This window comes from Bactrocera tryoni, unplaced genomic scaffold (assembly GCF_016617805.1).
Source record: "Bactrocera tryoni isolate S06 unplaced genomic scaffold, CSIRO_BtryS06_freeze2 scaffold_11, whole genome shotgun sequence".
Lineage (NCBI taxonomy): Eukaryota > Metazoa > Arthropoda > Insecta > Diptera > Tephritidae > Bactrocera > Bactrocera tryoni.
Genome location: NW_024395824.1, coordinates 16,047,366 through 16,062,598, shown reverse-complemented (window position 1 = coordinate 16,062,598; position 15,233 = coordinate 16,047,366). Strand labels below are relative to the sequence as shown.

The following is a 15,233-nucleotide window of genomic DNA, read 5'->3' as shown; positions in this document are numbered from 1 at the left end:
AAATTTAAAGTGTTATAGGGAGAACCGCGGTTTCCGACGAGCTATTTATAGGCACGCTCCCCCCGCGCTGGCCTCACTATACCGCCACAAACGCTACGTCCCGCAATTTTTAAATCTGTAAAGTCTTCGAAAATATTCGTATAAATCATATGCAGTAAAGGGCCATACAGATCCATATTAAACTAGCTGAATTCGCAGCCGTTGTCCAGCGTAAAATTATGTGTTATGAAATGAAAAAAAGTTAAATTTATCATATCATTTTTTTTTCAATGTAAAGCAGCTTCATAAACAACATTTTTTGGTTTCTGTTTCGATGTACAGAAAAGATGGTTTTCCAATTCGTGAGCACGCCACACACTATGCGACTATCCTTGTGCCCTGTTGATTATCACCTCAAATACAATTTTCACTGGAAACGGAATACGTTTGAACTGAAATGGCAAATTGTTAGAACTCAGAGGAATTCCTGGAATCAAACATTCAGCCCCCTTGTATTCGATAGCGCAGATTGCGGAACATAATAACGACTGATCCAACTTTGAGACGCAAATGATGCGGTGGCAACCAAACCTGTCCAAAGAATTTAGAAATTCCACGGGAAAATTCACGGCTTCGTTTTCATTGTCTAGACTATCGATCGACTTTTATGAGCGCAAGTCTCCCTGAATTTTACTTTGAATCTTCCAGTTTAAGTCAACAACATCAGTATTTTTGGCAGCTAACATTGCGCGTGCACTTAAGGAATCGTAGTTACGATAATTTGGCCAATGTCCGACCAATCGTGATGAGTTCATCTTTCGTGAATTGATAAAGGGTAGATGAAATTGATATCAAACCACCGGGAGTATCAACCGGAATTAACCCATTTCCAATTTTTAGCAAAGACGATGTAAAATGTCTTCGGCAATGTCATTTTTGTTCGTATCCCATAATTGAGGCGGATTTGAAGGCTAATATGTCGAAATGTTTATCGCGAAAAGTGTGCCAACTTCATTTTCATTCCAGTAATTAACATGTTCCAACAATTGTAATTACTGGCTTACTTCTCCAAAACTTGCACACAACGTACCATTCACAGTACGAAATGACTCAAATAAAGATGAACCGCGTACATTAATCAATAGTAACCGACGGTAGAAACAATCGTCGTTTTTCGGGTGGATTGTAAATGTTAATTTTGTTGCTGGCGGTGTACTGTATTATCTGGGTTGTAATACACTCTTTGGCCATTCTCCAAATAAACTGCGAGACGCACAACAGTCGGAAAACGTTCATGAATTGCAAAAGTAAATATCCTACAAAGCGCTTTATTGCAGTTCACGTATCGACCGGATCGTTCCAGACGGTGACGTAATTCTTCTTCTTCTTAATTGGCGTAGACACCGCTTACGCGATTATAGCCGAATTAACAACAGCGCGCCAGTCGTTTCTTCTTTTCGCTGCGTGGCGCCAATTGGATATTCCAAGCGAAGCCAGGTCCTTCTCCACTTGGTCCTTCCAAGGGAGTGGAGGTCTTCCTCTTCCTCTGCTTCCCCCGGCGGGTACTGCGTCGAATACTTTCAGAGCTGGAGTGTTTTCATCCATCCGGACAACATGACCTGGCCAGCGTAGCCGCTGTCTTTTAATTCGCTGAACTATGTCAATGTCGTCATATATCTCGTACAGCTCATCGTTCCATCGAATGCGATATTCGCCGTGGCCAATGCGCAAAGGACCATAAATCTTTCGCAGAATTTTTCTCTCGAAAACTCGTAACGTCGACTCATCGGTTGCTGTCATCACCCAAGCCTCTGCACCATATAGCAGGACGGGAATTATGAGCGACTTATAGAGTTTGGTTTTTGTTCGTCGAGAGAGGACTTTACTTTTCAATTGCCTACTCAGTCCGAAGTAGCACCTGTTGGCAAGAGCAATCCTGCGTTGGATTTCCAGGCTGACATTATTAGTGGTGTTAATGCTGGTTCCTAAATAGACGAAATTATCTACAACTTCAAAGTTATGACTACCAACAGTGACGTGAGAGCCAAGTCGCGAGTGCGACGACTGTTTGTTTGATGACAGGAGATATTTCGTTTTGCCCTCGTTCACTACCAGACCCATTTTCTGTGCTTTGCTTGTCCAGCCTGGAGAAAGCAAGAGACTAACGGCGCGGGTGTTGAGGCCGATGATATCAATATCGTCGGCATACGCCCGGCTTCAGCTGTACACTCTTATAGAAGATGGTACCTTCTCTGTTTAGTTCTGCAGCTCGAACTATTTTCTCCAGAAGCAGGTTGAAGAAGTCGCACGATAGGGAGTCGCCTTGTCTGAAACCTCGTTTGAGGTATCGAACGGCTCCGGAGAGGTCCTTCCCGATCCTGACGGGCTTTCGTGTTGTTCAACGTCAGTTTACACACCATCGTATTAGTTTGTGGGGATACCAAATTCCAGACATCGCAACATAAAGGCAGCTCTTTTCGTGCTGTCGAAGCAAGCTACAAAAATCTCGACCCGAAGAGTTGGTGTGGTGTCGATTCTCCTTTCTTTGGATCTTTTCCGAGATTTAGCGCATGGTGAATATCTGGTCGGTTGTTGATCTGCCAGGCCTGAAGCCACACTGATAAGGTCCAATCAGTTTGTTGACGGTGGGCTTTAATCTTTCACACGATACGCTGGATAGAACCTTATATGCTGATGTTGAGCAGGCTAATCCCACATTGTAGATTGGCGCCGATTAGCAGGGTCTCCTTTTTTATGGATTGGGCATAGCACACTTAAATTCCAATCGTTGGGCATGCTCTCGTCCGACCATATTTTACAAAAAAGCTGATGCATGCTCCCTATTAGTTCTTCGCCGCCGTGTTTGAATGGCTCGGCCGGTAGTTCGTCGGCCCCTGCCGCTTTGTTGCTCTTGAGGCGGGCAATTGCTATTCGAACTTCTTCATGGTCGGGTAATGGAACGTCTGCTACATCGTCATCGATTGGGGAATCGGGTTCTCCTTATCCTGGTGTTGTGCGTTCACTGCCATTCAGCAGGCTGGAGAAGTGTTACCTCCATAATTTAACTATGCTCTGGGCATCAGTGACTAGATCACCTTTGGGGGTTCTACAAGAGTATGCTCCGGTCTTGAAACCTTCTGTAAGCCGCCGCATTTTTTCGTAGAATTTTCGAGCATTACCCCTGCCGGCCTGCTTATCAAGCTCTTCGTACTCACGCATTTCGGCCTCTTTCTTCTTCTGTCTGCAAATGCGTCTCGCTTCCCCCTTCAACTCTCGGTATCTATCCCATCCCGCACGTGTAGTGGTCGATCGTAACGTTGCGAGGTAGGCAGCCTGTTTTCTCTCCGCTGCGACACGGCACTCTTCGTCGTACCAGCTGTTCTTTTGCTCTTTCCGAAAACCAATGGTTTCGGTTGCAGCTGTACGTAAGGAATTTGAAATGCCGTCCCACAGTTCCCTTATACCGAGTTGTTGACTAGTGCTCTCAGAGAGCAGGAGTGCAAGCCGAGTAGAAAATCGTTCGGCTGTCTGTTGTGATTGCAGCTTCTCGACGTCGAACCTTCCTTGTGTTTGTTGGCGTGCGTTTTTTGCTGCACAGAGGCGAGTGCGAATCTTAGCTGCAACAAGATAGTGGTCCGAGTCGATGTTAGGACCTCGGAGCGCACGCACATCTAAAACACTGGAGACGTGTCTTCCGTCTATCACAACATGATCAATATGGTTGGTGCTTTTTCGATCCGGAGACAGCCAGGTGGCTTGATGAATCTTCTTATGCTGGAATCTATTACTACAGATAACCATATTTCGGGCCCCGGCGAAGTCAATCAGCCTCAACCCATTTGGGGATGTTTCGTCGTGGAGGCTGAATTTACCGACCGTAGCGCCAAATATACCTTCTTTGCCCACCCTGGCGTTAAAGTCGCCAAGCACGATTTTGACATCGTGGCGGGGTCAGCTCTCATAAGCGCGCTCCAAGCGCTCATAGAAGGCATCTTTGGTCACATCGTCCTTCTCATCCGTCGGGGCGTGGGCGCAAATCAGTGATATGTTGAAGAACCTCGCTTTGATGCGGATTGTGGCTAGACGTTCATTCACCGGAGTGAATGATAGTACTCGACGACGGAGTCTCTCTCCCACCACGAATCCAACACCAAACTTGTGCTCCTTTATATGGCCACTGTAGTAAATGTCACAAGGACCTACTCGTCTCTGTCCTTGTCCCGTCCATCGCATTTCTTGGACGGCGGTGATGTCAGCCTTTATTTTTGCGAGGACATCAACCAGCTGGGCAGCGGCACCTTCCCAATTAAGGGTCCGGACATTCCAGGTGCATGCCCTCAAATCGTAGTCCTTATTTCGTTTGCCAGGGTCGTCATCAAAAGGGGGGTCTCTCATCCGAGGCTGTGTTTTCCTTTTCATTGTGGGTGTTTTTTTACGTGGCGGGTCCCAAATCCAGCGCACAACCCTATGTAGGGGATGTTTCGCCTTCTCACATTAGCTCGCCTTCGAACGGATGTTCTTAGGCTACCCAGAGGATACTTGGTCAAAGACCGGAAGTAGTGAGCTGCTTAAGCCATATGTAAAAGAATCGTTTCTGGCCACTCCCAAGTGAATGGCGATCAGAGAACTTTCCTCACTTGCGTGAACTTCTACACATGACTCCATCCTCCAAAGAAGTACCTACAAACGTATTTTATCGATTACACCAAACTGCAATACTCAATATCAATTTCGATAATCACTATGCTAAATTGAATGCTAAATGTTCTGCCATTGTTTTCTGGTGAGCGACGCTGATACATTGGATATCCATCATTTCTACTTTGTGTTTCCGAAAGAAAAGCACGTGGATAGTGTTTGGTGCATTTATTGACAGACATACAAACCGAAGTGGGATTGTGGTGTCCGCAAGGTCTATGAACCATATTGGTTTCCATCACTTCGTATAATACTGGATCTATCTCTGCATCAGGAATTTCAGCAGAAGTGATTTCATCAATTTGATCTGATGTAACCACCATCCAAAAAGGAATGTGTGCGTACGGCAAACCTCTCTTTTGCCACTCAACAGAGTACATCTACCATCTAACAGCACCACACATACGTTGCTTTAAGATAAAGTCAATCAAACATCGTAACTGTTGTTTGAAAAGTCGTGCTGTGACATCGTGACAATCGCCTGCTGATTGAGCGCAATCCATAATTCCGCACGTATTTCACCACATCCTGGGAGTACTTCTTGCCTTGCCTTGCCTTGGGCTGCCATACGTTGGTGGCAAAAAAACGCCGACCGATATTAGGGCGACCTCTTCGCAATTGATCACTTTGTGTGAAACACACGTAAAGTTTTCACTGAATAATTTTGAATAATTTTTCTTTTCAATAGCCGGAATAAAACAGAAAGCGACCGAAATTGAACGATTCAAAGAATTTACAAATCAAAATATTAAAAAACAAAGCAAACAAAAACTAAAAAAAAATTTGTATGAAAAAAAGTTACTTTATGGATTTATCCAATTTTCCGACTTTTTCACATGAAAAGAATAAGGTATTTATATTTCTAACCCTTCCCCGATCCACAACGAACAACTTCTGAAAATTTCATCAAGATTGGTGCAGCCGTTCTCTTAGCGTTACTACAAACAAACATTCATTCGTTTGTATGGAAAAAAGTAAAGGGCTGTTTTAGAAGTTTTCCGGTAATTATTCGAATTTTTCTTGCCGTAAAAACCATCCTTGAATCTCAAAGAACTTTTTAAAAAATAATTGGCAATATTGGTCCAGGCGTTGTTGAGTCATGCGCTTAGCAACACATTTTGCGATTTATTTTTATACCCTGAACAGGGTATATTAAGTTTGTCACGAAGTTTGTAACACCCAGAAGGAAGCATCGGAGACCCTACATATATAAGTATATATTGTATATATACATAAATGATCAGTATGTTGACCTGAGTCGATTTAGCCATGTTCGTCTGTCTGTCCGTCTTTCTGTATATATACGAACTATTCCCTCAGTTTTGCAAACGTCATTTTCTCTTCAAGAAGCTGCTCATTTGTCGGAACTGCCGATATCGGACCACTATAACATATAGCTGCCATACAAACTGAACGATCAGAATCAAGTTCTTGTATGGAAAGCTTTCACATTTGACAATGTATCTTCACAAAAGTTGGCACAGCTTAATTTTTAGGGCAACAATGTAATCTCCGAAGAAATTGTTCAGATCGGCCTACTATAGCATATAGCTGCCATACAAACCGAACTATCGGAATCAAGGGCTTGTACTATAGCATATAGCTTCCATATAAACTGAACACATAGTTACTAAAAGAAATGCACCAGGGTATACCAGCTTCGGTGCAACCGAAGTTAACGTTTTTTCTTGTTATATATAAGATATACATACAATGTATTTAAGCTATTTAATTGAATAACTATTAATTTTGTATTGGTTAAAATCGTTTCGAAAATCAGCCATTATTTGTCGTGAAAAGCAAATGACAAAAAAATGATATTGGGGAGTATCTATAAGAGATAGACATATGTTTGTGTACCATCGCTGAGTTTCTGTATACGTTTTCAATGTGTACAATACTTAGTACATTGTTTTAATAAATCTTATAGTTTTCAGCCTTCGTTTTCAATGTATGCGGAAAAAATTTAATTAGTTACGGCATCACACTAGAACCTTCAAAAATAACAGTATTTCTCCACTATTTAATGGATGTTATTATACAAATAAACCTTCCTCTTCAATCACTCTATCTATTAAAAAAAACTGCATCAAAATTCATTGCGTAGTTTTAAAGATTTAAGCATGCAAAGGGACATAGGGATAGAAAAGGCGACTCTGTTTTATACTACATATTGATTAGTAAAATCTTATCTTTTTAAAAATAAAACCGTTTTATACATGCCGACTAACAATGAAAACAAATGCTTGTTTTATACTATGTATAGTATGTTTAAAGCGGCCTGCGCAGTGCTACAGTTATGTAAAAACAAATTTGTGTATTATATGTTTTTAAAGGGGTCTGGGCAGTGCTAGAATTACGTAAAAACAAATTTTTGTTTTATCTGTTCAAAGCGGCCTGCGCAGTGCTAAAATTATGTAAAAACAAATGTGTGTATTATATGTTTTTAACGGGGTCTGGACAGTGCTAGAATTACGAAAAAACAAATTTTTGTTTTATCTGTTCAAGGCGGACTGAATAGTGCTTAAATTATGTAAAATCCAATATTTGTTTTATATGTTTTTAAGGTGGGCTGGACAGGGTTAGAATTATGTAAAAACGATTGTGTGTTTTATATGTTTAAGGGGTCAGTAGGGTAATCTTTTTTCAAATTTTTTTTTTCATTTTATGTTCCCTTATACCCTTAGAATTAATGTATAAACCCATTTTACCAATGGAAGGTTTCGGAAAAAGCCCAAAAATAATAATACCGCTCGACGTTTGAAGCGCTCGCAGTGCACACCTGGCACTTTAAATGCTTTTTCTCAAAAAACAATTTTTAAACTGGCGGACATGATTCCGGCCGAACTACTTAACCGATTTGCTTAATTTATTAAAATGTTCACAAAACGCCTGGCTAACGTCCCTACTAGATTCATATTTTTTTTTATTTTATTGACAATATTATGACAAAATTTATGCAAAAAAACATGGGGAAAAAAATTAAAAAAAAACGTTAATTACTTTTTTATTTATCAATATTTTTTCATATTTCTAGTAGGGACGATAACCATTCGCGTACTTTTTAAGAATAAATTGGGTTTTTGTGTTGCACTGGATCCAACATGAGAAATCGACGTAGAGCTAGTGTGTGTCAATTCTCTTTTCACGGGTCTTTTCCAAAATTTGGCGCACGGTAAATATCTGGTCGGTTGTTGATTTGCCAAGTCTAAAGCCACACTGATAAGGTCCAATCAGCTTGTTGACGGTGGGCTTTAATCTTTCACACAATACGCCTTACCTTACCTTATACGCGATGTTGAGGAGGCTTATCCCACAGTAGTTTTTCGTGGATTGGACAGAGTACACTTACATTAAAATCGTTGGGCATGCTTTCGTCTGACCATATTTAAAAAAAGCGGTTGCATGCACCATATCAGATCTTCGCCGCCGTGTTTCAATAGCTCGGCTGGCAATCTATCGGCCCCCGTCACTTTGTTGTTCTTGAGACGGGTAATTGCTATTCGAACTTCTTCATGGTCGGGCAATGAAACGTTCCTGGTTATACTTTCACTGCCATTCAGCAGGCTGGAGAAGTGTTTCCTCCATAATTTAAGTATGCTCTGGGCATCGGTCACTAGATCACCTTTGGGGGTTCTACAAGAGAATGCTCTGGTCTTGAAACGTTCTGTTAGCCGCCGTATTTTTTCTTTGAATGTTCGAGCATTACCCTTGTCGGCCAGCTTCTCAAGCTCTTCATACTCACGCATTTCGGCCTCTCTTTTTGTCTGCACATTCGTCTCACTTCCCTTTTCAACTTTCGGTATCAATCCCATCCCGCACGTATTGTGGTCGAACGTAACGTTGCGAGGTAGGCAGTCTGTTTTCTCTCCGCTGGGACACGGCACTCCTCGCCGTACGAGCTGTTCCTTTGCATTTTCCGAAAATCAATGGTTTTGGTTGCGGCTGTACGTAAGGAGTTTGAGATGCCGTCCCACAGTTCCCTTATACTGAGTTGTTGACGACTGCTCTCAGAGAGCAGGAGTGCAAGCCGAGTAGAAAATTGTTCGGCTGTCTGCTGTGAACGCAGCTTCTCGACTTGGAACCTTCCTTCTCTTTGTTGACATGCGTTTTTTGCTGCAAAGAGGTCAGTGCGAATTTTGGCTGCAAAAAGGTCGTGATCCGAGTCGATATTAGGACCTCGGAGCGTACGCACCCAACGCTCTGGAGACGTGTCTTCCATGTGTCACAACGTGATCGATCTGGTTGGTGGTCTTTCGATCCGGAAACAGCAAGGTAGCTTGATGAATTTTCTTATGCTGGAATCTAATACTACAAATAACCATATTTCGTGCCCCGGTGAAATCGATCAGCCTCAATCCATTTGGGAATGTTTCATCGTGAAAATACCTCCTTTGCCCACCCTGGCGTTAAAGTCGTCAAGCACGTTTTTGATATCGTGGCAAGGGCAGCTCTCATAGGTGCGCTCCAAGCGCTCATAGAAAGCATCTTTGGTCACATCGTCCTTCTCTTCCGCCGGGGCGTGGGCGCAAATCAGCGATATGTTAAAGAACTTCGCTTTGATGCGGATTGTGCCTAGACGTTCATCCACCGGGGGCATTGACAGTACTCGGCGACGTAGTTTCTCTCCCATCACGAATCCAACACCAAATGTGCGCTCCTTTATATGACCACTGTAGTAAATGCCACAAGGACCTACTTGCTTTACTCCTTGTCCCGTCCATAGCATTTCTTGGACGGCGGTGATGTCAGCCTTCACTCATACGAGGACACCAACCAGCTGGGCGGCGGAACCTGCCCAATTAAGGGACCAAACATTCCAGGTGCATGCCCTCAAATCGTAATCCTTAATTCGTGTGCCATGGTCGCCATGAAAAGAGGGGTCTCTCCTCCGAGGCTGGTTGTTATTTTTCATTGGGAGCCGCTTGAGCCATATGTAAAGGAATCGTTTCTGGCCAGACCCAAGTGAACTTTCGTGAAGTACTACACATGACTCCATCCTGCCTCCCACAGTATACATACGTCGCCACAAAATGCCTTTAATCAAAAACTTATAGAGTGCTATGGCTACGGTGGAATTTCTTTTACACCTCCTTTTACATTGTAAAAAAGAACGCCCGCTCCCCATATAACGGTTTTAATCAAAATTACTAAAATCGAAATTGCGATAATTCGCAAATAAATACGCTAGAAACACTAAATTTTACAGCTATGAAGCACTTAAAAGTGTTAAGAGAAGCAATGGGAAAAATGGTGTTACCACCCCAATTCAGATAAAATCACATATTTCCAGAACTCCCCGATTAGTTTCAAAAAAATTTGGTGCGTAAAATTATATTTGAACGATTAAGTCATAGCGTGAAAATGAAAGAAATTTGTTCACAACGCTTACTGTCTATATAGCACAACTTCAAATCTATCGAAATAATTTTTTGCACCCAAAGTGTATTTTAGTTTTGCAATCACACGTCACAAAATGTCTAAATCGTATCATAACCGCTCAAGTCCCGAGATACCGAAATATAGGCCTCAGTTAGTTACTTTTTACCAAAAATTTCGATCAATCTGTGAGGTAGCTTAATGAAAATCGGAGAGCATCTCTTCCCGAAAATAACATATCGCGTTGCCTGAAACGAATAACATCGGTTAAATACTAAGTAAGACTAATAGAAAGACTTTCGGAATTGAAATTCTGTTCTAATAAATGACCAGGAATAGTAAAAGCATGAAGATAAGATAATGTGTCATATATCATTTAACTTACATTTAATATCATGAATGAAGTTAAAACATTATATTAAACATATTGTTGTATACTATATTACAATGAATAAATTATATTTGGCTGATATTGTCGGTACGTATTAACTAAAGTCTCCTTTTTTATTTTAACAGAACTCGATGGTCATCACTCAGATGAAACCGGTTCGGGCGAGGGCGAAAATTCCAATGGTGGTATGTCGAATGTAGGTGCAAATGATGACGATCAAGCTCGATTAATACTTAAACGCAAACTACAGAGGAATCGCACTTCCTTCACCAATGAGCAAATTGATAGTTTAGAAAAAGGTATTTTTACATCTTAAAATTATAAAAACAAAACGCAAATATAAATAATTATTTTCGATTTACAAATATACAACTGTGTGCAGAATTCGAACGCACCCATTATCCTGATGTTTTTGCGCGTGAGCGTCTGGCTGCTAAAATAGGTTTGCCAGAGGCCCGAATACAGGTTTGGTTTTCTAATCGCCGCGCTAAATGGCGACGTGAGGAAAAATTACGTAATCAACGCCGAACACCCAGCTCAACTGGAGGCGGGTCGTCTATATCTGCTACCTCTGTCGCAGACAGCCCCAACAGAAGCAGTATGAACGGTAGCGTCGGCGCCCCGGTACTGCCCAGTGGAAGTAAGTATATTAAATAGCAATTATAGATTTCTAGAAATCAAGTATACTAAATGAGTAAAAAAGCACGCCTTTTTTTTGATTATTTCGGCTATGCTACGCCAACAACAGATGCACCGATTCCACATGACGTAATTTCCACACCCCCATTAGCTCATAACTCAGTTTCTACAGGTGATGTAGTAGCTGCTACAACAGTGGCAGTACGTACTTCTGTTAGAGGCAGCGGAGCTGGTACCCCTGATAATCTTGGAGGCGGACAGCAAACATCATCAGGTAGCAGCAACGCCAGCGGTACAAGTGTTACAAATTTGGTAGGTGGACATTCCATTGAACGTAGTAGTACAGGAGTGATGGGACTTAGTGCAACCGCGAGCTCTGGATGTGCGCCCATTGGAGCAGTGCATACATATCATGCGGCGGCACATCATACACACCATTTAGATGGTTCCATTGTACCGACGTTATCACCTCGGCTTAATTTGAATAACGGATTTAGCAGCTCTATGGGGACTATGTACCCAATACATCATCATTCCACAATGGCCATGAGTGAAACATATAGGTAGGCGTTATTTGTGTATAAAAATATTACTAACACTAAGTTCGGGTACAACCGAACATTTTATACTTTTGCAAATTGCAAGAATCAAAGACAGGGAAATACTTTAAGGCGTAAAAGCAATCATATGGAGTAAAGTCAGCCAGATGTTCGAAAATCCTGATATTAGTTATATAGGGGCTAGGCCAAGTTTTCGCTCAAATTTATCTATTTTAGGCACTGTTATGAGTTAAACAAGTTGTCTTATTTTCATTGGCACATATATTGGCCGATATATGCGGCACAAAGTCACCCGAAAGTTTGAAAATTTTTATATTAAGTATGTGGGGGCTAAAGAAAGTATTAGTCTGATTCAAACCATTTTTGACATATAAACATACCATTATAAGAAACGGATTATCCCTTAATTTTAGTTTTATATATCACACATTGATCAAAATTTTCGATCAAAAGTCAACTATAGGTACCGGGGTCTAACTATTTGCTTCCTAAGGGCTTGAACAGATTTTTATTGGATTTAAAAAAATTTTGATCGCAAGGGGCACACACTGACGATATTATTCATGCAGAGTTTTAAATCGTTATATTAATTGCTTCTCGATTTCTGTACTGGAAAGTGAAAGTATCAAGTGGAATTTAAAATTGTACGATATGAGAATTAGGCGTAGTTGCTGTCCGATTTTGTCTTTTTCAAAATGTTACCTAAGAATGTAAAGAGAATGATGAAGAAAACGTACTAAGTTTTGTCGAAATCGGTCAGTCAGGTCCCGAGGTATGGGATTTTACCAAAATGTGGGCGGTGCCACGCCCATTGTCTAGTTTTCACTCCAGCTCCCATAAAGCTCTCTCATACCATATTCTGGCGTGTTTAGTTATTAATTTATCACGATTTCAGTAGTTTTTAACAGTACCGTTATATGGGGAGTGAGCGGGGTTATCCTCTGATTTCATCCATTTTCACACTATCGGTAGAAGTTCTTATAAAACTTGTACTCAGAATATTTGGTGGGTAGCTTAAGTGATGTGGGAGATATATACTCTATAGTTAATAGAGGGCGAGGCCACACCCACTTTTTCAACAAATGTTGCCCGCTGGTGCCGCTTGCTACTGCGATCCCCAGTACCAAATGACAGCTTTATATCTTAATTTAGTGCACAGTTATGGCACTTTACATGTTTTTGGTTAATGGCGATTTGTGGGCGTGGCAGTAGTCCGATTACGCCCATCTACGCACTCAAATTTTTGTTGTACTAAGGAACCCACATACCAAGTTTCAATGAGATATCTCAGCTTTTACTCAAGTTACAGCTTGCACGGACAGGCAGACAGTCAACCAGATTTCAACTTTTCTCTTAATCTTGGTCATGTTTATATATGTATATGACCCTATATCTATCTCGATTAGTTTTAGGTGATACGTACAACCGTTAGCTGAACAAAATTATAATAGTCTGTAGCAACTGGTTCCAAGAGTATAAATATTACGTATTACGTACCTGTATTAGTAATTGACATAAAAGAAACCACGACTGTGCTAGTTAACACGGCAAAGTCTTACAGGCAGTAAGTCTACCAAAGAAACAGTCTCTTTCATATATGATAAGAATATTTTAAAGGAAAAACTCCGAATTATATATTTTTTTTGTCAAGTTTAACTTAATCAAAATATGCCTTAATGGGACTTATTTTATATCCATCGCTCATTACAGTTCAATGGCGTCTATGTCATCCTTCACGCATCCCTCAATATCACCGATGCCCGGATCACCAATTTCTCAGCAACGTGACCTAACCCCGCCCTCACTATATCAGTGCCATATGTCGCTTCGTGCTCCCCTTCCACCTCCTCCACATCACCATGCAATGATTGGGAGTTTCGGCATACCGTCGGTAAGCAGTGGACATAGTAGTAGCAGTGCAATGATTGGGTGCGGTAGCTCTAGCTCAACTGCCAACACAAATCAGCAGTTGGTAAGCAGAGGTTATGATACGACAGTTAAAAGTTATGAACAAACGGTGGGGCTGCAACCACCATTACCGCTACCAATAGCTTGTTCAAACAATGTTTCTGCCTTGCCTCAAGTTACCAGCGACAGCTCGGTATCTGCCATAAATTGCGATAGTGGGGCAACTACATCGACAAACCTTAATAACACCACCTTATTATCGACTCGGAACTCACCTTGCAGTCCAATAAGCCATCAGCTAGGTACACCCAACGATGGTGGCGGTAGCAGCAGTACGGCAGCTAGTACCATGCACAATTACTCTCAACTGGGATATGGTTATGCAACGGCCACCGCTTCATCTACAGTATGCAATAATAGTGGCGGCTCCACAGTCATGGACAGTGGCCTTTCCTCAACAAGCTCGCAAAACCAAGTTGGAAAGCAGCAGCAGTTTTTCGCCTCATGCTTTTATTCACCATGGGCTTGAAAGAAATATACAACATTAGTCATTCCCAACGCTCGAAGTGGTTTGAAATACTTAAGTTTATCAATTAATAGTTTCCTAAATGAAAAAACCATACAAATTCATTTTTAAATTGATATTTTGTAAACTATGATTCCGTAGATCTGCGAGATCTAATAGACGCTAATAGTCGCCATACCAAATATAATTTATTTTTATCCAGTTTTAACACTACCTACTATTTGAAGTTTTTTGAATTTTTATGGTTATTTACTTTTGTTCTTTACATTAGTACTTTTGTGCATTATTTATGTTAAAAATATTTGAATTAATAAAGTGATGAAAAAAAAAAATATTTAAAAAATCATAGTTTACGAAATGTGAATTTAAAAATGAATTTTTACATTTCTAATTTTGCAAACAATTTGTTTACAAAATGTATATCGATGAGTGGTTCCAACAAATAATGCTCAACCCAAGGTTATTGAAATAATACAATTTTTTAATTCGATCTCGCAACTATTAAAAATTTAAACAAAAGGGTTATAGAATACTTTCGGCATATTCGAGAAATCGATATACGTATTAATGTACTATTATTAGATGATGTGGTTTTAGTATGAAAGGTCCATACAGTCGAAATAATAAATAAAATTGTATAGAAAAATAACCGACATTTTTTATTATTTCGTGTCTAATTACTTAACAAATTTGAAGGAAAAAATTGCGGCTGATGCGCTAAGAAGGAAATACCTTTTTACTATTTAACGAACCCAAAATTAGCAAGAAACAGCTTCCAACATCAGAGTCGCAAAATTTCTCTACTCAACAAATCTGAATGAAAAATTTGAGGCTGAATTGCGAAAAAGTCTGCTGGGTATTTGAGGTGTTCGGACTACGAGTTTGAGTTCAAAAATGTTACTCACATACAGCTAATTTTGTCATTTTAGTAAATGGTGGTGGTTTGACCCTACACCCCTTGACTACAAAACTAAAAAATCCTAAGTGTTAGGAAGTTTTTACTATCATTTCCGGTTTTAGCTATCAAAAATTAGTAAGAAACAGTAATGCTATTTTACATAACCCATAGTCAGGCCCTGATAAGTTATTCGAATATAGAAAAAGCACTTTTGTGTTGCGATATATGATTTCCAAATTAAAGAAGTCCTGTGCT

The 15,233-nt window shown here is 40.6% G+C and overlaps 1 protein-coding gene across 5 annotated transcripts in view; it reads left to right on the top strand.

The window, feature by feature from the left end:
* LOC120779497 (paired box protein Pax-6) overlaps positions 1 to 14,729 on the top strand; it is a 165,652-nt gene extending 150,923 nt beyond the window's left edge. For 4 of the 5 annotated variants that reach the window (XM_040111787.1, XM_040111789.1, XM_040111786.1 and 1 more), the window contains 4 exons: positions 10,573 to 10,746; positions 10,830 to 11,087; positions 11,151 to 11,649; positions 13,357 to 14,729. In XM_040111787.1, the coding sequence (XP_039967721.1) occupies positions 10,573 to 10,746; positions 10,830 to 11,087; positions 11,151 to 11,649; positions 13,357 to 14,083 (1,658 nt within the window). In that variant the 3' untranslated portion in view covers positions 14,084 to 14,729. The remainder of the gene's footprint in view (positions 1 to 10,572; positions 10,747 to 10,829; positions 11,088 to 11,150; positions 11,650 to 13,356) is intronic. The other variant, XM_040111788.1, reaches the window with a different exon arrangement.
* Positions 14,730 to 15,233: the final 504 nt, after the last annotated feature.